General features: G+C 39.7%; 1 protein-coding gene across 1 annotated transcript in view; it reads left to right on the plus strand.

Moving 5' to 3' along the window:
• The first annotated feature begins 539 nt into the window (after positions 1-539).
• The window catches only part of SMC3 (structural maintenance of chromosomes 3), a 47,625-nt gene continuing 25,283 nt past the window's right edge, over positions 540-22,881 (plus strand). Inside the window, exons 1-11 of the mRNA XM_026650927.2 lie at positions 540-660; positions 9,247-9,322; positions 11,678-11,716; positions 12,593-12,660; positions 13,357-13,428; positions 13,610-13,689; positions 16,188-16,266; positions 17,939-18,056; positions 20,322-20,497; positions 20,716-20,796; positions 22,449-22,613. Coding sequence (XP_026506712.1) covers positions 646-660; positions 9,247-9,322; positions 11,678-11,716; positions 12,593-12,660; positions 13,357-13,428; positions 13,610-13,689; positions 16,188-16,266; positions 17,939-18,056; positions 20,322-20,497; positions 20,716-20,796; positions 22,449-22,613 — 969 coding nt within the window. The 5' untranslated portion in view covers positions 540-645. The remainder of the gene's footprint in view (positions 661-9,246; positions 9,323-11,677; positions 11,717-12,592; positions 12,661-13,356; positions 13,429-13,609; positions 13,690-16,187; positions 16,267-17,938; positions 18,057-20,321; positions 20,498-20,715; positions 20,797-22,448; positions 22,614-22,881) is intronic.

The following is a 22,881-nucleotide window of genomic DNA, read 5'->3' on the forward strand; positions in this document are numbered from 1 at the left end:
CCCCTATGGGAACCCTTCCATACAGCCATTCCCCTGCCAAGCCTCCATCCATTTTGCCCCCACATAGGAAACCGCCTATACAGCCATTCCCCTACCACTCCATAGGGTTTCCATAGGGGATGCTACTAAGGAGCCACCCCCTGTCACTCCCAGCCCCTAGCGCCCCCTGGGGGAACCCTCCCCTACAGCCATCTCCTGCCACCTCCCCACCCAACCCCTATCTCCGTCCCGCTGCTTCCCCCGCTCCGCCCGCACTTGCCTTTGGCGCCCAACCCTCCCCCTAGCGGGCGGCACCACCTGTCGCAGCCGTGGGGGGTGTGTGAGGAGCGGACCTGGAGTGTCCACTCGCTCGCTTCCCAGCGCTGGGCTCGGACGGGAGCGCAGCCCTTGGGTGTGAGTGAGCGGCACCCCCCCCAACCTTCGCTGCGGTGCTCCCCCCGGCCCTGCCCCCCCTGCGCCACATCCCGAGTGGTCCGCCCCGAGGGGAGGTGGCTCCGCCGCCATTTTGTTTGTGTGGGGGCTGACGAGCGGGCTCCGGCTGCCGCGCCGCGAGGAGGCGGGGAGCGAGCCGGGCGCGGGCGCCGTGAGGCGAAGGAGGCCGAGCGCGGCGGGGGGCAGCGGCCGCCGCCCCCATCCTCCGGAGACATGTACATCAAGCAGGTAAGGCGGCGGGCTCCGCGCCGCCCCCTGCCGGGGAGAGGGTCTGGCCTGGGGAGCCGGGGCCCAGGCCGTACCTGGGGGGAGCGGGTCTGGGGTGAATGCCGGGCCCTGTGGTGGGGGCCGAGGAGGCTGTTGGACGGGGAGAGCGCCTCGGGGAGGAGCCCCCCCCCCCCGTGTGTTCTGCCGGCGGGGGCCCGCCGGGTGCCAAAGCCCGCTTGGGTCCAGTCAGAGCCTGCGGCACACCTGCTCGGCAGCCCCCCCGCCCAGCACCCTGCGGGCAGGGCTGGCGGGAAGCGGGGTGGGGGGGGGGATTGTATCTGGGCCCAGAGCTCAGCCCTTCCCCTCTCCAAAAAACTCCGTAACGTCTGTGTAAATAAAGAGCAATGGGAGGGGGGGGTCCCCACAAGATGTGCCTTTGAAGGGATAAGGAGGATGCTAGGGGGCCCAGATATGGCCGACTGTGCCAGGTGTGGAGGGTAGACAAGGTGGGTGGGGTAATGTCATTTATTGCAGGGGTTCTCAACCTTTTTCTGAGGCCCACCCAAAATGTTATTAAAAACTCCATGGATCACCTGTGCCTATAAAAGCCAGGGCTGGTGTTAGGGGGTAGCAAGCAGGGCAGTTGCCCGGGGCCCCCTGCCATGGGGGGCCCCACTAAGTTAAGTTGCTCAGGCTTTGGTTTCAGCCCCAGGTGGCGGGGCTCGGGGCCCTGAGCTTCAGCCCTGCACAGTGGCGCTTTGGCTTTCTGCCCTGGACCCCAGTGAGTCTATTGCCAGCCTTGCTTAGAGGACCCCCTCAAATCCTGCTCGTGGCCCCGGACCCCTGATTGAGAACTGCTGATTTATTGGATCAGCTTTTGTGGGTGAGAGAGACAAGCTTTCGAGCTTACACAGAGCTCGTCTTCAGGTCAGGGTAGTTTATAAGAAGGGTACAAAGCTAAGGGTGAAGAGGAGGCAGACATTGAGGAAAGAACATCAGATGTTAGTGGGAGCAAAATAATTCAGGCCCTTGAAAATAGAGGTGTGTGAAGCCTCAGTGTGAGGTGTACTGGTGACAAGTTCTATTCTGAGTATGACAGTGATTGAAATCTTACGCGACTGTGCAAGAGCTAAAGAATATTTGTTGCCCCCCCCCCCCCCCCATAGTGTCCATGGAGTCTTGATCAGGGAATTATTCCAGATGGCAAATAACTTGATTAGTCAGTTTGATGACAGTGAGTGTTTCTCAATATTATAGAGTTTTCAGATTACTTTACAGATAAAGTAGCTGGATGTCTAGATTGGAGTTATTCGTCCAAAATATGCTAGACTAAGATAAAAGGTGGATTTTTACAAAATATACTAGCTAATGATTTTAACCATCTTAAAAAAATATATATTCTAGGCATACCCTCATTGGGAACAAAGTATTGTTTGGAGGTAACAGACCATGTGTTATGTATTTGAGTGTCTGCAAGTGTCACTCATTGAGGATCTGGTGCTGGTTCAGAGATTTGTGGGCCAAGACTTCTCCTGTCTGAAGGACATTAAGAGGTGCTGGAATCATTGCTGATGTTTGTCAAACTCTCCATTCAGGAGTGCAAGATAAACTCACTTCTTTCAGAAAAAACTATTTAGAGGCCTTTTCTCATTAAAACCATCTGTTCAGACTGAGAAATTCTTCAGTTATTGCCCTGTCTCAAATCTTTTTTGGAGGGGTGAGGGGTGGATTGTTTACTAGGCAAATCCAGCAAAACCTGGAGTCCTTAGCTCTATCTGGGTTAATAAAATTAAAGAGTAAACATGCCCAGTTTTTTAAACAGTTCCTTGTAGGTCTGGTTTTCTAAACCTTTTATCATTTTGGTTGCTCCCCTCTGGAGACTCTCTCCAATTTATCTGCATCTTTCCTAAAGTGTGGTACCCAGAACTGGACACAGTACTACAGCTGAGGCCTCACCAGTGCCGATAGAGCGGGTCTTACATACAACTCTTCTGTTAATATGCTCCAGAATGATGATAACCTTTTTTGCAACTGCATCACATTGATTCATGTTCAATTTGTGATCCCCTGGAATGCCCAGATCCTTTACAGCAGTACTGCCACCTAGCCCGTTACTCCCCATTTTGTAATTAAGAAGGAAAAATCAGATGCACAAGTGTAATTCTTTGCACTTTACTGAATTTCATCTTGTTGATTTCAGACCTGTTCTCTAATTTGTTGAGGTTGTTTTGAATTCCAATTCTGTCTTGCAAAGTGCTTGCTAGCAATCCCTCCCAGCTTGGTGTCATCTGCAAATTTTATAAGCATACTCTCCAATCCATTATTCAAGTCACTAATAAAAATATTGACTACTATTGGATGCAGGACTGACCACTTTGGGACCCTACTAGATACACTGCCAGTTTGACAGCAAACCATTGATAACTACTCTTTGAGTATGATCTTTCAATCATAGAATCATAGAACTAGAAGGGACCTCGAGAGGTCATCTAGTCCAGTCCCCTGCACTCATGGCAGGACTAATTATTGAGACCATTCCTGACTGGTGTTTGTCTAACCTGCTTTTAAAAATATCCAATGATGGAGATTCCACAACCTCCCTAGGCAATTTATTCCAGTGCTTAACCACCCTGACAGTTAGGAAGTTTTTCCTAATGTCCAGCCTAAACTGCCTTGCTGTAATTTAAGCCCATTGCTTCTTGTGCTATCCAAAACAATTTTTATTCCTCCTCCTTGTAACAACCTTTTATGTACTTGAAAACTGTTATCATGTCCCCTCTCAGTCTTCTCTTTTCCAGACTAAACAAACCCAGTTTCTTCAATCTTCCGTCATAGGTCATGTTTTCTAGACCTTTAATCATTTTTGTTGCTCTTCTCTGGACTCTCTCTCCAGTTTGTCCACATCCTTCCTGAAATGTGGTGCCCAGAACTGGACACAATACTCCAGTTGAGGCCTAATCAGAGCGGACAAATTACTTCTCGTGTCTTGCTTACAACACTCCTGCTAATACATCCCAGAATGATGTTCACTTTTTTTTTTTGCAACAGCTACACTGTTGACTCATATTTAGCTTGTGGTCCATTAGGACCCCCAGATCCCTTTCCACAGTACTCCTTCCTACGCAGTCATTTCCCATTTTGTATGTGTGCAACTGATTGTTCCTTCCTAAGTGGAGTACTTTGCATTTGTCCTTATTGAATTTCATCCTATTCACTTCAGACCATTTCTCCAGTTTGTCCAGATCATTTTGAATTTTAATCCTATCCTCCAAAGCACTTGCAACCCCTCCCAGCTTGCTATCATCCACAAAGTTTATAAGGGTACTCTGTATGCCATTATCTAAATCATTGATGAAGATATTGAACAGAACTGGACCCAGAACTGATCCCTGCAGGATCCCACTCATTATGCCCTTCCAGCATGACTGTGAACCACTGATGATTACTCTCTGGGAAGGGTTTTCCAACCAGTTTTCCACCCATCTTATAGTAGCTCCATCTAGGTTGCATTTCCCTAGTTTGTTTATGAGAAGGTCATGTGGGACAGTATCAGAAGCTTTACTAAAATCACCCCCCTTATAGTAATTTCATCTAGACCACATTTCCCTAGCTTGCTTACGAGAATGTCATGTGGGGCTGTGTCAAAAAGCCTGACTGAAATCTATCCCTTTTCCCCTATCCCCTTGGCCAGGAACCTTGTAAAAAAATATTTCAGATCTATCAGTTACCTTTGCAACTGTTGACCATGAGGTGGTGGTGTTTCACTTGTTACCCTAGCACAGGGACATGTGATGTTTAGTGGCTACATTTCTTTCTTTTTGAGATGGGCAAAAGAGTAGTTAGTACTGAGCTATTTCCCATCTTCCCTGAGGGATCTGTTGTGTGAGGGTTCCATTTTGTTACCTCCCCCCTTCCCATTTTGTATGGGGCTGTTAATAAGGAGGTATTGGCTATGGTGTCTCCGTATGTGGGAGAACATTAGCTTGATATTTAAACTTCATTGACTGGGTCAGATGAGAAAGTGACTTACTCAGTGCCTAATAGCGATTGAAGCCTGAATGTCTCTGTGTATTAACCCCTAGAAGACTTTATACACTGGAAGATGGAACCAGAGGAATGTCAAGATTGTATCATTTTTCGTGAATGAAGGGTATATGCTGTTTCTCAGGTTTGCAACTTAGTGGTCTGCTATCACCAATTTTTGTGGATATCCAGATAACTAGCTATAGTTGCCAGTAGTGATGTGTGGTGTTTGTGTTCTGCAGATGAAGAATAAATTTGACTCTGTGAGAGGACCAACTATCTGATTTCTTGTGAAGTTTTGGTTTTAACCTCTAAGCCCCTATATGTGTTGGGTCCTGTCTGCCTTAGAGATTGCTTCACTTTGTGTGATATCAGTGGAGTTGTAATCATCTGACCTATCCAAGCTTACAGCACATGAGTTTAAACCAGAGTTGTTTTCCATGAAGGGTCCTTGATTCATGATCTCAGACTTACCCCTGCTGTTTGACAGAGCCTTAAAAATAAATAAATAAAATTAAAGAATGAATTAGGCCATTCTCTTCCCTCCCCCATCTTCCCAATTCTTTGTCTTGTCTATTAAGACTATAAGCTTTTTGGAGTAGGAGAGTGTTTATTATATGTTTGTACAGTTCATAGCACAATGGGGCTTTAGGTGCTACTGGAATACATGAGCTTTGCAGCATTTATTGTATTTTATCAGGATTTTTCAGGGGCAGAATTTGAATGGGGGTTTTGTAGTAGAGGGAAAGGTTGTTTTGGCGGGTCAAGAGGATTTTTCTAGTCTGTTTAATATCATGAGTTTGTGTGTGTTTTTGATGATTGTCTGGTGCCTAAATCTCAGAATAGGTGCTTTTTATCAATTTTGAATAAATACGCAGGAATGCTGGGGTCAGAATACTGGAAAGGAAGATACCAACAAAACTATTTTGCTTAGAAGCAGTTTTGCTTATATAAACTATTTCTTCCTTACTTCAGCAGTGAGAATATTAGTAGGAAAACAATATTGGTGTTTAATAGCTCATCTGTTCCTACTAGGGTGACCAACTTTCTAATTTGTGAAAATCGGACATTGAGCACTGGAACCTGCCCTGCCCCCTGCTTCTCTTTCCCACCTTCACTTGCTGCCTCTCTCTACCTCCCTCCCTTTGCCAGCTGAGCAGGGCTCTGGGGGTGGGGTGACTGGGACAGGGCAGTGGAGGGAAAGCCACGCTACAGGGGTGGAGGGGTAACTGCAGCAGGGTGGGGGAGGGAGAGCCACGCTTGGGGCAGGACGTAGGAGCTTCCGGTATCCCTCTCCTCTGGAGCCATTCCTGTGTGCTCCTGCAGGCTCCAGCAGCAGCTGCTGCTCTTCCCGCTCTCTGGCAGCAGAAGCTGGTTACGGTGCTGACCAGACACTATCAGGTTCCCTTTTCGACTGGACTTTCCGGTCGAAAACTGGACATCTGGCCACCCTAGCTCCTACACATAGTTATAATTACCTATTTGAGAGACAATTACAATTTTCACAATAACATGGCTTCAATTGGGGAAATAAGCTAGAGGGAGGAAGATGAAGACAATACCAGCGCTGTTTCTTCTACAAGTATTCTCACTAAAAACTAGGCTGGAGAAATTTTTTTTTTTTTAAGTGGATTCTATAGTTTTCCCTCATGTCCTCCTTTTTGTCTCTCACTTCACCTCAGTCTTGTATTAGGCAGAAATGTCCTCTTTACTGGGGAGACTTGAAGGAATCTCCTGCTGGTGTGCCTAGCCTCTGTTTGCCAGAAGCTGGGAATGGGTGACAGGGGATGGATCACTTGATGATTACCTGTTCTGTTAATTCCCTCTGAAGCGCCAGGCATTGGTCTGACCCAGTATGGCCGTTCTTATGTTCTTTTGTAATTGGAGGGGTTTGCTTGAGATAGACACGTACTACAAAAGCTGGCTGAGTTTTTCTGGTATGCAGAGCCAGTTTTAAGATACAAATACCCTATGCACTATATTTTATTTTAGCTTACCAGACTGAAATCTCTACTACACCCAAGGGAAAAAAATGTGGAACTGACAGTGTATCTGAGGTTTGTTGTGTTGTTTTAGCTGTGTTGGTTCCAGGATATTAGAGAGACAAGGTGGGTGAAGTAATGTCCTTCACCTGTAGAAATTGGTCCAAAAAAGGTAAGCTTTTTAGCTACACAGAGCTTTTCTTCAGGTTTAGGAAAGGTATTCAGAGGGCTGGTCTACATTGCGGCTTAAGTTGATGTAAGTTACGTCGCTCAGGGGCGTGAAAAAAATCACACCCCCCCCCGAGCGACGTAGCTTACATTGACCGAATGCATGTCTACAGCACGTTATGTTGGCAGGAGATGCTCTCCTGCCGACTTAGCTTCCGCCTTTCGGGAAGGCAGAGTACTGAAGTTGACGGGAGAATGCTTTCCCATTGACTTACCGTGTCTTCACCAGATCCACTAAATGGATACCGCTGCATCGATCGCAGCCACGCTCATTTTAGCGGTCCAGTGTAGACAAGCCCAGAGTGTCACAACTAAATAGAAGATGGAACAGATTGCTTATCATAAGTAGTTAACACACCTTCTAAGGGACCATTCATGATGAAAATCTGCCATCTACAGCCTGGCCCTGAGATACCACAGAATAAGCTCCAAGGAGAAAGTCTGCGATACACACTGTAACACACTTAAAATACTTTCACCAAACAAGGACATTCCACCAGAAAAGTATATCGCATCATGGAATGGGCCATCCAAATACCCCAAGAGAACCTGCTTGAATACAGGAGGAAAAAAATCCTCTGTCCGCATACTCTTAGTTGTCATCTGTCACCCCATGCTTGAATCCATACAGGTTATCATTAAACATTTACAACCCATACTTGATGAGGACTGCATCCTGAAAGTAATCTTTCCTAAACCTCCTTCTTTTGGCCTTCAGAGAAACCCCAACCTTGCCCAGCTCATCATCAGAAGCAAGCTCCCCACAAACTAGGACCCATCAACTCAGAGCAGCACCAGACCCCTGCCAGAACAGCAGATGTAAAACTCGCAGACATATCTACATTGCTATAATGATCACTACCCCCTAGTCCCATAATACACCTTTCAAGATCCATGGGTCCTATACATGCCTATCATAACATTTGCACTAAATGTCCCAATAACAAATATGTGGGTGAAACCAGACAATCAGTATGCACTTTAATGAACGCACACAGAAATATAAGACAAAAGCACCATGTCACCTGTGGGCAAACACTTTTCACAAAATGATCACTCTGTATCTGACCTCTCAGTTCTCATCCTCAAAGAAAACCTGCACAACATCTTCAAAAGATGAGCCTGGGAACTTAAATTCATAACTCTCTGGTAGATACTAAAAATCATGGGGTTAATAAAGACATTGGATTTATGGTTTATTACAATAATCTGTAAACTATTAACTCCCTTTTTTGTCCTGTGACTGCCTGGCTGTTAACAGGACACTTCACCTCGAATGCTCTTTTAGAGTATATGTTAAGTACTTATGCTTAACAATCTGCGTACTTTTCCCAGACCTGGAGAACCGTTCTGTGCAGCGAAAGCTTGTCTCTTCACCAGCAGGAGTTGGTCCAGTAAAAGATATTACTGCTCCCACCTTGTCTCTCTAATATATCTGAGAGAGATTTTTGCACTTACTGATTTGTCTCTCACCTTCAGTTAATCCCTTTCCTGTAGTTTTTGTGCATATGTATTAGGTGAGCTCATTTGGCCAAATTTTCTTCCTGCCTGGAAAATACTTGGACTACTAGCACCAAGTAAATAATGAGCAATAGTTTGTACATTTTCACAAAAAGGTTAACATAAATGGTAGAAAAGGAAAACTGATTTTATTCCATTTGAAACTGGCAGACTTCTTAACGTTGAGAGGTTTTGATCTTGCTCGCTAGTTTTAGCACTACACACCGAAAAAGCTTACTGAGCATGTTTGTCTACTTCCTACATAGAAATAGGTCTGTTATCTATAATTTTTACATGCAGCCACTGCTCTACTTAGAGCTTGCAAGTTGCACTCTTATGCTAAATATGCTAATTGGGGTATGAAATTAACTTAAAAAAAAAATCCTGTCCTGCTAGAACTGAGCCCTTGACTTTTTTTACTCTAATCTGTCATTGTATGTACATCCTTTCGTGTTGCTTTATGCTGTGACAGCAAGATTGAGTTTATTTGAATATTTCCTTATTTATTATTCTTTGACCTAGATGTGTACAAGTGTACCTTCTGTGATAGAAAAAAAGCTACTCATAAACTAATATTGGGGTGAGAATTTTTTTTTTTTTTTAACCTCACCCTTAATTTCTTAAAATGTACTTGGATCTGAACTGCAAGACTGGAATGAAAAATGACTATATGTATTGTGATTTAAAAAAAAAAAAATAGAAACCTATTTATTTGAGTTACAAATTTAAAATCATGTACCTCTTTAAAAAACAACAACACTAACTACCCCCGTCTTTGATCCGTCCCTTTTTTACTAAAAAAATTTGGCTTATGAACGAGTATATATGGCACTTTCCTTGATTTTTAAGATTATTTAACTTGTTTATCCATCAGGTGATCATTCAGGGATTTCGAAGCTACAGAGATCAAACTATTGTAGATCCTTTCAGTTCAAAACACAATGTCATTGGTAAGTTGTTCTTATAAACATACTACAGTGTGAACTAGCATTAGCTCATTATTTTTGATCAAGGGTCAAGTCAGTGGTCTTTATGATTTTTGATAGCCCTTCAGATTTCAGAGGCAGTTGTGTACATATTGACTAAATTTGAAACTGTTCTCTCCAGTATTACAGGACCCTTTCTACTTGCAACAAATAGAATTATTATGATTTGCAGATAATTTAATTTTAATTTTGCCATAATGACTGTTCATTGGCTCTAATCTTGCAATAAGATTCAGTATAGGGGTGGACCCCTCCACCTGTAGTCAGTGAGGCTCCACACAGACCCAGGGTTCACCTGCATGGAGCTTGTTGTAGGACCAGGGTTGCAGAATACTTGAAGTATACTGTGTCTCATGAATTATCTTCTGGATGTCAGGTGATACCTCCTAAGGTTCAGCCTGATTAAAATACTTTGAGGGGTGTTACGTATTCTGCCACTTAAAACTGACAGACTTGAAAGAAAAATGTCAAAAAATGAGTAGTAATATTGTGGTCAAATAATGTTTAATGCTTCAAGTGTTAATATATACCAAAGTGCAAAATCTAGCAGAAATGAGCTGTTGGTAATTTAATTGTATATTTAAAGGGCTGAGTGAATTCATACATGCACATTTAAAAAATACAAATTATCTTTAAAACCTGCATATACTGTGACTAATTATAAAAGAGGGATCATTATTTACACCATTTGTTCATAGAAAACATTTAAGGATACCACCTGTCCTCAAATTGGGACACGTTTTTATTTATTTTCCCCATTATCGTCCTAACTTGTAACTAAAATATAGTTATTTGCAACAGGTCATAGAACAAAGCTGGCTTGAAAAAATTCCCAATCAAACTGCATTCTTAAGTGTTAATTGTTTAAATTTAGCTATATAAATTGTCACCTGATAGTCAAGTGTAATTTTCAAATGTAGTTGTTTTTGTTGATTGGTAAACACATTGGTTTCCTTTAGGGCAGTACAGGGCAGTTAGCAATGGTTTTCTCTTGCTTTACTCTGAGAAAATAATTTCATACAATTGGAATACTGTATGTTTTAAAATAATATAATTCTTAATGTTTTAGTAGTAATTTTACTATATAACCAATCACTTCTACTGGATGATTGATCATGTACTGTACGTTAGTTTAACTCCTCAGTTATTTCAAAGTAAAACTTCCAAAGCGCATTTGTCCCTTTGTGTTGAGTTGTAAATATGAGTTGGTTTTCATTTTCCTTTGTTGCTGTTTTAAAAAGGAATATTTAGTCCTTTCAGAGTTGTGTGTAGTTTTCCCCATCAGACTGCTCTAGCCCTCACTAACCCATCTTATTTAATTATTCAGTGATTCTAGTTGTTGAATGGAAAATGACTCTAAGAATTTATTTTCTTAAAGTACTGAGTTTTTTTTCTTCAGTTGTCAGTGAATTTTCAGCCCCGTAATAAAACTACCACATTAATTTAAGTGTGGTCAAGAGAGGCTCTGTAACCAAACTGTAACTGTGGGTGAGAATGGAAGTGTATTGGCATAGTTGCGTGTCAAATGTCACTGTGCCTGCTCATGTCACATGCATCTTGAGTCTCACTTCAATGAGAGTTAAAAAAAAATCATCCAGACAATGTTTGTTTTTAAAAGAAAAATGTAGTCTTACCATTATTTCTCTCTTAAAATGTCCTATCAATGTGATAGGAATATTCACAGGTGTTCATTTGATTATTTGAAACTATTGTATGTGTATTGGTGTAAACCTGTTGGCTTATACCAATAGTTTTGATACTGTTGAAACATAAGTAAAGCCGTACTCTTCTTGCTGATGCATTCGTTTCTTTGCAACTGACAAGTTGAGGACTTGTAACAAATATCTATGTGTGGGATCAGTCTCAGCATATAGACATAAATCTACTCTTGTAAAATGTGAGGGATTTAAATTGAGGGATTTAAGAAATGGATCCAGGGTTAAAAACTGATGTAACCTGGCCAAAAGTTAGTAGTAAAAATACGGAGAATGATGATGATAATCTGGATTGATTTAATATCATAACTGTTTTGGGTATAAAATGCTCTTTCATCGGTTTTGTAGATCACAGTAATGTCTCTGTTGTGGGGCGGGAGGGAACTGGGGCTAGGCGCCATTCTATCTTGTTCAGGTAATGACTCCCTGATCCATCCTGCTAAAAGGTGGTTTGATTCCTAGAAGGTTATATTTTGTCTAGATCTACTAAAGTTGAATTCTTAAATTCATTACCGAAGTTTCATGTATTGCCATACCACTTACTTAATTTATTTAAATTCCTGAAAACTTCTGAATTTATAACTTTGTTACCTTTCATATTTAGTGGGAAGAAATGGATCTGGGAAAAGTAACTTTTTCTATGGTAGGTATTACTGTTGCTACATGTAACAACTAAATGACTGTGACTGAAAAACCATAAACTCTTTTTTGTCAGTTTTACATTATGCACTTATTTAATATTCAGTTTCCCTTGTGTATGTCTTTTACATTGCAAAAGGGGGGCAGGGGTGGGGAAATCTTTAAAAATAGGAAGACAGGGAAAATCAGGCAAGTGTAGTACCAGCAACTTTCTTTAACACTTTTAACTGAGTAATTTCTAAGTTGTCTGTGTCATATAAACACAAACACCAGAGTATTTTAGGTGAGATCATGTAGCTCTTCTGAGAGTCTTTGGCAGATGTGATGCTTCCCCATTGTGCTTTATCATTTTTGACTGTAACTTGTGGGACTAGCAATATAGTGTAGATTGCTTGCTATCACTTATGCTGTCCCGAGGCTACATCTACACCTGGCTTTTTTGGAAATATTTATCACCTTTTCTAACACCAGTGTTGCTTGACCGATAGCAGCGGTGATGGTAGTATATACAAAGCTCCAAGTGCCTCTTGGATTTTTAAGCACTGTGTATTCTAAACCTGCTCTGAGCAGGTCTACATGACATGGTAAAAATCCTGGTGGCTCTCAGATACTTGTTTACATTACTATTATTTCAGCAGTTCATTGCTCTGGGGTTAGCAACAATGGAACATTTTTCAGAGCAAGGCCAAATGACCAGGACCCAAGAACAGTTTATTTTTAAAAATGAGACACTGTGATTTAATGCTTACATATTACTCTTAATATATGAACTAAAGAAGGATACAATTTGATTATAAAGAAACATACTGAGTACTGCTCTTAAAAGAAAGAACAGACCTTTTGTACTACTACTTTTTTTTTCTTTTTCTTTTTATTACAGCAATTCAGTTTGTCCTCAGTGATGAGTTTAGTCATCTTCGCCCAGAGCAGAGACTGGCTTTGTTGCATGTAAGTGAAGATACTTTAAAACATAACAAAATGATGTAATATGTGTTCAAATATTTTGTTGTTGTAAAGTAGGCAACTCACTGAAATGCAAATACTTAAAAACAGCTCTTGTTGAAAGTGTGCATAGCAACTTTTCCTCTCTGCCTTCTGGCAAAAGTTATTTTGCTTTACATTAACATAATTTTCCTTTTTGTAACATGGCAAGGGAACCACTAATTTCCTAAATAAGTAGTACAAAATTCTCATATGCATGTCAGTGTTTAATAGGGAATGTTCTTTTCAGCTTATAGACCTAACTGTTCCCTAATACAGTCAATCAAGAAAGTTGCAGTACTACAAATTACCAATGTTATCAGTATTTGTTTTTTTTTAAAAACATTTGGAGTTCCATATCTTCAACCTCATTAAATGTCTACAACAGTGCAGCAGAAAACTGGATATGATACTCTTTTTTGGCACACAATTATACATCGTATATAATTCCTTCACGGTAGACAGAGGACACAATGTACATACGACCTTTTGAGCTGTATACTTCTCAAGTTTATTTTCAGAAATGTAAGTTTGAAAATTGTCAAATAAGTAATGTGTATATAAATACTTTGGAGTCTTTGAGGAATCAAGAAAAATATACATTTTAAAAATCAGTTTAAAGAGGGAGTAATCTAACCAAAATAAATATATTTTTTTCTTTAGGAAGGCACAGGTCCTCGTGTTATTTCAGCATTTGTGGAAATTATTTTTGACAACTCAGACAACAGGTTACCAGTAAGTTTTAAAAACATTTCTAGAAAACACATCTTCTCATTAGACTACCTTCTTAGTTATTTGAATCTTCATTAAAGTAATTCTCTTTTGGTTCAGTCTTAGTGGAAAATACTGTAAATACTGTGGGTTAATCATAAATGACTGTCACAGGCAGTTAAATTTGTCCTTTTTGTTTCTTAAGATTGATAAAGAGGAAGTTTCGCTTCGCAGAGTTATTGGAGCCAAAAAGGACCAATATTTCTTAGACAAGAAAATGGTGACGTAGGTACTTCTTTTCTTCCCCCAAAATGAACTGAATACACAATATTGTAAAGTGTGGTGGAATCATTCAGAATGTGTATTTGTTTATACCTTTAGATTGAATGAATTTATAACATGAGTTCCTTTGCCAGCAATATTTAATACCAATAGAGTCTGCTAATAAATCTTTATTTTTAGTCCTTATATAATATCTGAGCTGTGAGTGGGTTGAATTTGATATCCATTTAATTTCATAAAAGAAAACTTCTGTGTATTTCCAAAAGTCACCATTCTTTTTTCAAAAACTAAATTGACATTTATTTTGAAATTTAAATATTTACCATTTGTACAGTTTGAACATGAAGAAGCCATTTTCTGCATGACAAGTTAGGGGTCTCATTCTGCAAATACTTCAAGAATAATTCTTACCAGTAGGCCTGTTCAATGGGATTAGGCCTAGTAGGAAGTTCACTATTCCTGCTAGTGCTTGTATGTTGAGGCCGAAGGACAGGAAGGGAATAACTCCATTAGATTCAATGGAAGGAACAATACTTTTCTATTTTTAAATTGGAATCTGTTTTGAAATAACTTTTTTTTATATGCCAATTTGTTTTTTCTTTAACTATTTTTTTTTCTTCCTAGGCACATGGCTTTCAGTAGTTTTAAACTATATATAACTAGCATACCTCAAACTTCCACAAAATAGTTCTGTCTTCTTTCCCCTTCCAGCTCCTCAAAGGCAAGGTTCTCTACTTTAGCACCAAACTGCACTGACTTCTGTTCCACACAACTATCTTGTGAAGTTAGTGGAATTGTACAGGTTGTAAATAGCACAGAATTTCGTTCCCAGTCCTCTCATCCCAACCACTTATGCACTTAAAGCCTTCTCCTATCCTCTTTGTCACCAGGAATGTACGGCTGCCAATAGAGAGAGGCGTATTTGGTATGATTGGTGGCGATGTGGAGCACCTTGTCTGGGGTTTCAGATTGTGCTCTCAAACTCCTGTATATGAAGAAAATAGTTATTGAAAAACAAACCTTTATACAGTGATAAGAGTATTTCAAAACAGACTCCAACTTGCATACAAACAGCAATACTCCTTCCCCCCCCACCCCCTTCCTCCTATTGAATCCAGTAGAGAGATTTTATGGGAGTGCATGTGTGTATACGCACATTTTTTTTCATGGAACTTTATTTACTCATGAAAGGTTAGATGATAAATCACTTGAGTTTTTTCCTTTATCTGAATTCAGCTTCCCCCCTTTGGTTTTACAGGGTTTGAAGGCTATCATATTTAAGGGCCATTCTTATCACTTGTAAACTTAAAATGTTTCTCTAAAACTTTTTTTATACTTAAAGATGAATTTGAGTGCTCATGAAAGTGAGGATTGATATTACTAACCTGAGGCAGTCATAGCAGGGGCGCTGTGTATTCTTTCTAAATTTGTTTTGCAAGTAGTCCTCAGTTCTCACCAGCTATTCCAGGCATCTCTTTCTCTTGACTGGACACTTCGAATCTTGCTGCATTAATGGGACAAGGGATTATGTGAATAAATAGGGTCTAGAAAAGACTACTTTCACCTATGACTACCAAAATTTGAATCTTAATCTCCAGAGTTGAAAGATTAGTGAGTTAAACTACAGTAATGCATTAGCAATAACAAATCCTTTTTTAAACTTGGCTTACAGAAAAGAAAATGTAGTATCTTGTTTCTCTTGTTTAAGTTTTATTGTTTAGGTATGAAGACAAAGTTGCCCAACAAAGCCAGAACTAGGTATATTTTTATTCTTAGTACCGCTTCATGTTTAAATTGCCTGGTAAAACTGGTAAAACTCTTACCAAAATTGGAAGAAACTAAGTGTAAAATTCTAATATTATGAGCTATATTGGCATGACACTTTGTTTTAAAATGCCTATGTTAAACTAACCTATGGCTTTACAATTTTTCTGACAGCTCAGCTCTTCTCAGTATGGCTAACATATGCTGATGTCTCCGCTCTTCCAAATGGTCATACCTCTATATCACTTCCTCTCAGTGTTTTAGTAGTCATCAGCTGACCTATCTAATTATTGGATAGTGTTAATGCTGTTGCATTCATTATATAATCCTCAGCAACTTGCTTTTAATAACTGAAAATGAGAAGAAAAGAAGCAAAATCGTATGCTAAATTCGAAATAATTCTTTGTCGCATCAGTTTTTCTGTTACCTGTACTAGCTGCTGTTGGTGTGGAGTGCCTTTCTTAGTCGTAATCTCTTCCCAGCCCCATATATCTTGCTTAGTTTCTTCCTGATTTTATTTTCTCATTTATTGTTTATCAGTTTAGGTTTTAGTACATGATTAGATATTATCATATACAGAAACTTCTTTGAAGAGATACCCTATTGGAGAGCATGCACCACAAGCAGTATTCATATGTGTAGGTTTAGTACTGTGTTGCTGAATTTGTTGAGGAGTCATGTTTGTCATACGTAGTTATTTAAAAGTATACTTACTATTTGAGAAATGTTATTTACAGGAAAAACGATGTGATGAACCTTCTTGAAAGTGCTGGGTTTTCTCGCAGTAATCCCTACTATATTGTCAAACAAGGAAAGGTAAGATTGCTTATCAAAAAGCAAAATTAAATCACTCGTTTATAAAGAAAGTTCAGACTTTTTGGAGGACTACAGTTTAACTTAATTATTGCAAATGAATAATCAGGCTTTCTTTTTACGTTTAACCAATGTAGAAATGACTAGTTCTTCCTGTGCACTCTTATTTTGCAAATGATTCCTCAGGGTACGGCTCCTTTATATAGAAATAAAGTAGTTGTAATTAGAAAGAAAAGTAATTCTGTATTCCTCCATCATTCTGATTAGAAGCATCTATTTTATAAGTGTTCCTGCATATAATGTTGCTGTAATCGACCAGCTTTATTTAAGTACAGAGAAAATTCAATCATAACATGTGCATCAATGTAGCTTTTGAAATCCTTGACTTCCAAGAAGAGCCCTGAAAATAATTAGTACCATTTTTTGTTTGTATTTCTATACGTTATATTTTCCAGTTCAGAAAGTTTTGGAAACTTGTTTTACAGAATTGTCAGTATTGAACCTGTTTGACTTTCATTGTGGGGCAAGACATGTTTAAGGGCTGAATCTGCCAATTGTCTATATTCATGATTTTGACTTCATAATCCTAAAAATAGTTCTCTTGACCAGTTACTGAAAAACTCATTTTATCTGCAAGTACTTGACTGACAAGAAAAACTGAAAAAATAAGAGCAATATGGATAATTCCCATTTAGCAACACTGGATATGTTTTTGCCATACAACTGAATTTGCCAAATTGAGGAACAAATAAAAAAACTTGAGTTAGAAAGTAACTCTGTGCTAGTGCAGGAGTCAGCCCACATGGATCCTATCGCAGGTTAAAAGTTAAAGTAGATTTACTAGTCTTCATGCTCTGTATAAATTGAAAACATTTATCTACAAGCATACCATAAAGATGCAGCAACTAAAATTCTTATGAAGAATGGTGATAATTCTATTGAAGAATAGTGAACCTGACACGGTATTAATTACTAAAAGCCCATACACCGTTTCAGTAATGTTAGAGCGCTAGGTGCTGGTGGTGTGAAGCACGACTGCAGCGTGAGCTGAGGGTTGTTTTTTTTTGACATAATGCATTGAAGTACATGGCCTTCTGGAGATAGGGAAAGTAAGAGGTGGTTTTGCTGCAGCAGAATATTAATGCTCATAGTTGAGTCTCTGTGAAAATCTGTTAAGCTGATAGATTATCTCCCTTTGAAGTCCAAGAAATACTAACTTTTATACTAGGTTTCAGTAAAGTCTGCTAGTATTTGAAAATTAATAAAAATGAATTACAAGCAGAATCATAAAAGTATACAACTTTCTGTCTCTTAAAAAGAAATTGATGTCTCAAAAGGAGGAAAATAGGGTAAATTAGAATTTCTAATCTTCCTGAAAAAACCCAGTCCTGAAGAATTGTATCCTTAAGCAAGTATATATCAGAAATTGGCAGGGTGGGTTTTCAGCTGAATGTTTCATACTAGCTTGATTTTTAAGCATATGATACCTGACTGGAAAGAGTTTATCAGGTCTGTTGGTAAACAAAGTGAGAATTAATGAAGTTCTGCTGTAATTAAACAGTTATAAGAGACATGCCCTGTACTAGATCTCTTATGTGATGTTGATCATTATTACTATATAAGGAACATGATGTTCAAAATGTAATCTTGTAACTTTGTTTTCTTGAATTCTTAGATCAACCAGATGGCAACAGCTCCTGACTCTCAGAGATTGAAGTTGTTAAGAGAAGTAGCTGGTACTAGAGTATATGATGAGCGCAAAGAAGAAAGTATTTCCTTAATGAAAGAAACTGGTAAAAAATAATTATCTTTATCACCTGTGTTTCTTTTATATAAGGAATGTCCTGGTTCGTGCCATAGTAGTTTCACTAATTTCAAGGGTTTATAACTTGCTTGTTAAAATTAATTCTTTGATAAATGTTTAATAAATTTAATAATTTAAATTATTTTACATTTTTTCTTTCACTCCAAAGATTCCCAAAGGGCTTCACAAACTCTATAGAACATCTACACATGTAACCTACTGCTAGGTTGCAGGTAGCAGTTAACCAGTACACAGCATGCTGCACCAAAGTGGTGGAAGGGGAAATTTTTATCCACTGGTACTGCCAAAATAAATAACATTAAAAAAACACTTGGGTTATGATGCTTACAAACTTAAAAAAGCCAGAAAATTCAAAATTAGGGCCAGAGTATCATATATTCTTCAGTCATGAAATTTGCTACCGGGTTGTGCTCCAGAGTCAATTTTTACTTTTTAAAAGTTATATTTCTAGCCCTTATTTGTGGACATAACTTGAACATGCACACTGGCATTGATGTCTTCCTGAGTCTGCAGGAATCCTGAAACAATAGCTCTAACTTTTGTGAACTTCCCTGTTCATTTCAGTCGGGGACCCGTGGACTCCACAAATGCAGAACTTGACACTTTTTTCCAAGATGCCACAGAAATCAAATTTTTTTTTTACAGTGGAATTCACTCTTGCTATAAACAGATTTTCAGTGTTTGGTTCTATCTTCTGGTCCTGGCTGCAGCTGTCTCTTGTTCTCTAGCTTTCCCCATGAGTGGGAGTTAATTGGTTTACTATGTGTTCTCCCTGCACTGTTCCATGGAGCCAGAATTAGAGCCTAATTTTTACTTAAGGAGTGGGGGAGCTAGAAGTGCAGGCTGGCATGCTGAACTGCCTGAAATGCAGAACAGCTGAGGTCCAGGAGCCAAATCTATGAAAATGGCTCCTAGCTGACCCCTTCTCTGGTATACATGGGGAGGGGTTCTGAGTTTTTGGCTACCTGGACCATATCAGAGTATTCAAGGCCTGGGAACTGGAGCTAGGTTGCCTGATGAGCATTATGCCCAAAAAAAAAAAAAAAAACCTCTGAAATGATTGGTTGCTTTTACAGCAATGGATGACTTCAGCTATGAGCCATAGTTGTTTGCATTTGTGGTGGGGAGTGGCAAGAGAATAAAACAGTGTTGCAGCTGGATTTAGCTGTGGTTGTCATGGAATTTGGTCTCATTATTCTGGGGAGTACATGGCCCCTGATTTTAAGGCAACAGTTACACTTTCAATTCATGTTCTGATGCCTTTCTCTCATTCTCCCTCTCATTTCCCTACCTTACCCATTTTCTTATACAGGCACTCCTTGGTCCAGCAACATAGATTCATAGATTAATAGACTCTAGGACTGGAAGGGACCTCGAGAGGTCATTGAGTCCAGTCCCCTGCCCTCATCTGTGGTCCGACATAGGCACCGACTCTGTGGGTGCTCCGAGGCTGGAGCACCCACGGGGAAAAATTAGTGGGTGCGGAGCATCCACCGCGGCCAAGCTCCCCCCTTCTCCCATGCTTACCAACTCCTCCGACTCCCTCCCAGCGCTTCTGGAGTGCCGCAAACAGCTGATTCGCGGGGTTCAAACTCTGGGAGGGGAGGACCTGGGGCTGGCATTGGAGCCCCCGGACAGGGGGCCAGCAGCCGGGACCCCAGGCTTAAAGCCGGGGGGTGCTTTAGCACCCCACACACCTCTACTTTCCACGCCTGTGGAGACCCGCTGGCACTCTACATTAACGTCCTGTGGTTCGGCAAATTCTCTGGTTTGGCGCTGGTCAGGTCCCAAGGGTGCCGGACTAGAAAGGTTCAACATGTACATCCAAAACAAACAAAAATGCCAACAATCCAGGAATACTCAATGGACTAACAGCTCTATCTCCAAATTGTCTGGCCTTTGTCTTTCATGATCTTCATGTTGACTAAATGTAAAGTCCCAGCGATGGCTTCATTCTGTTACATGTATGCTCAGAACAGTTGCCCATTAACTATCTGAGAAACAGAAGTAGAGTTGGAATAGCATGAGCCTTGGAAGATGGGAATTTTTGGAGAGAGGATGTGTCTGAAAGTTAATTCCAGACCTAGATCTTCATTTCAGTCAATCCGTTTTTTCAAATCAAAAGCTTTACTTACGAGTCAAAGATAAGAGAATGGTCTAAAAAGAAAAACAAATATTCTGAATATAATAATAATTTAGTTGCCATCTTTTTCTTGCTTCTCATATTCTAAAGAGGGTAAACGAGAGAAAATCAATGAGTTGTTGAAGTACATTGAAGAGCGATTGCATACCCTGGAAGAGGAGAAAGAAGAACTAGCTCAGTATCAGAAGTGGGATAAAATGAGGAGAGCATTAGAATACACCATTTATAACCAGGAACTCAATGAAACACGTGCTAAACTTGATGAGGTAAAGCATCTTATTACCCTTCATTGCATATTTCCTTTGTTACAGACACTTAATATTTAAACGTACATAGTTTTGTATGGACATTTGCTTAACCTAAATAGAGTAGTTAAATTGTGACATTTAGGCTCATTAATGTACCAAATTAACATTATCTTTCTGAATCGATGAGTGATTAAAAAAAAGGAACTTGTTAATTAAGCAATATTATTTCTGTACAGCTTTCTGCCAAACGAGAGACAAGTGGAGAGAAATCAAGGCAGTTGAGAGATGCCCAACAAGATGCTAGAGATAAAATGGAGGTAAAATCTAGAAGCAGTGTACTGACATGAGCAACTCAAGGTTTTTGCATTGACTATATGTAGTCTAATTGCCTTGAAAAGTCTTTCGGGTCACTTTTTGTGTGTGTGTGAACATTTCAGTCTGATGTCTCAAATCTGAGTGAATTTAAACACAGACTTTGGAGTTATTTGATTATTTAATGCCAATCAATGGAAAATGGATCCTGTCAAACCAATTTTTATATATATATTTATTTATTTATTTTAATGCGATCACAGGTTTGATTTATAAAGGTAGTAGTGTTGATCTAATATTTTTAGATTTCTGTGAGGCATTAGAACAACAGAAAATTAACATGGCACACAGTAAATGGATTGAAAACTGGCTAACTGATAGGTCTCAAAATGTAGTGGTAAATGCAGGATCATCAATGAGCGAGTGTGTTTCTAGTGGGGACCTCAGAGATTGGTTTTTGGCCTTCTGTTATTTAACATTTTTATTAATGACCTGGAAGAAAACAAAAAATCGTAACTTATAACATTTACAGACAACACAAAGATTGAGGAATGGTAAATAATGAAGGACAGGTCAGTGATAGACTGATCTGCATTGCTTGGTAAGCTGGACCCAGACAAATAATATGCCTAAATGCAAATATATACATCTAGGAGCAAAGAATGTAGGCCATACTTATAGGATGAGGGACTCTATCTTGGGAATCAGGACCCTGGAAAAGGTTTGCAGTTCGTGGTGCTTTATCAGCTGAACGTGAGCACCCAGTGCAACGCTGTAGTCAAAAGAGCTAATGTGATCTTTGCATGCATGAACAGGGGAATCTCGAGTTGAGTAGAAAGGTTATTTTAAGTCTGTATTTGGCGCTGTTGCGACTGCTGCTGGAATATTATGTCCAGTTCTGGTGTCCACAATTCAAGAAGGATAGTGATAAATTGGAGCGGGTTCAGAGAAGAGCCACGAGAATGATTAAAGGATTAGAAAACGTGCCTTATAGTGATAGACTCAAAGAATTCAGTCTACTAAGCTTAACATAGAGACGGTTAAGGGGTGACTTGTTCAATCTTACAGGTATCTACATGGGGAACAAATATTTAATAATGGTCTCTTCAGCCTAGGAGAGAAAGGTATCACCCAATGTAATGGATGGAAGTTGAAGCTATACAAATTCAGACTGGAAATAAGGTGTACATTTTTAACACAGAGTCATTAGCCATTGGAACAGTTTACCAAGGGTCATAGTGGATTCCCCATCACTGACCATTTATAAATCAAGGCTGGATAGTTAAAAAGATGTACTCTAATTCAAAAGGAATTATTTTAGGGAGCTCTATGGCTTATATTTTACAGGAGGTCAGACTAGATGATCACAACGGACTCCTCTGGCCTAGGATTCTGAGTTACCCTATGGGTGTTCCTAAATTTTAAAGCAAATTAAACAATCAACTTATTTTTAAGGTTAATTTTAAAGATTTTTGGACTTCATATTGTGGTGACTATTTTTCTTTTCTTCTCACATTCTCTTTAATCTTAATGGTTAAATAATGAAGCTGTCTTGTGCTAATTCCCTTAATGGGTACTGAAATATGGATTAGATCAAGCTGTGATAGAAGGTTTGTGTATGTTTAATAACATATATTACATACTTCCGTTTGTGTAGGATATTGAACGACAAGTTCGAGAACTAAAAACAAAGATTTCAGCGATGAAAGAGGAGAAGGAACAACTCAGTGCTGAGAGACAGGAGCAGATTAAGCAGAGGACCAAATTAGAACTTAAAGCTAAGGACTTGCAAGACGAACTAGCTGGCAACAGTGAACAAAGGGTAAGAAGCAGCTGCAAGAATAAAATGTACAAATTCACTGTTTTGTATGGATCACATTTTTGGCTATAACTTATGCGTGTATTATCAGTACTAAGGTATGACACCTACTAATAGATGTAAGATTTAATTACACTGGAAGAACTTCACAACAATATAAGAGTTCTGTGCCCTGAAGTGTGCAGCACACTTTTGAGTGCTGTAAAACATAATAATAGATCAATTATTTCTTTCTACCCCCATATTGTAAAATCAACTAGCTGTAGTCCTC

This window comes from Terrapene carolina, unplaced genomic scaffold, assembly GCF_002925995.2.
Source record: "Terrapene carolina triunguis isolate 2854851 unplaced genomic scaffold, T_m_triunguis-2.0 Scaffold95, whole genome shotgun sequence".
Lineage (NCBI taxonomy): Eukaryota > Metazoa > Chordata > Testudines > Emydidae > Terrapene > Terrapene triunguis.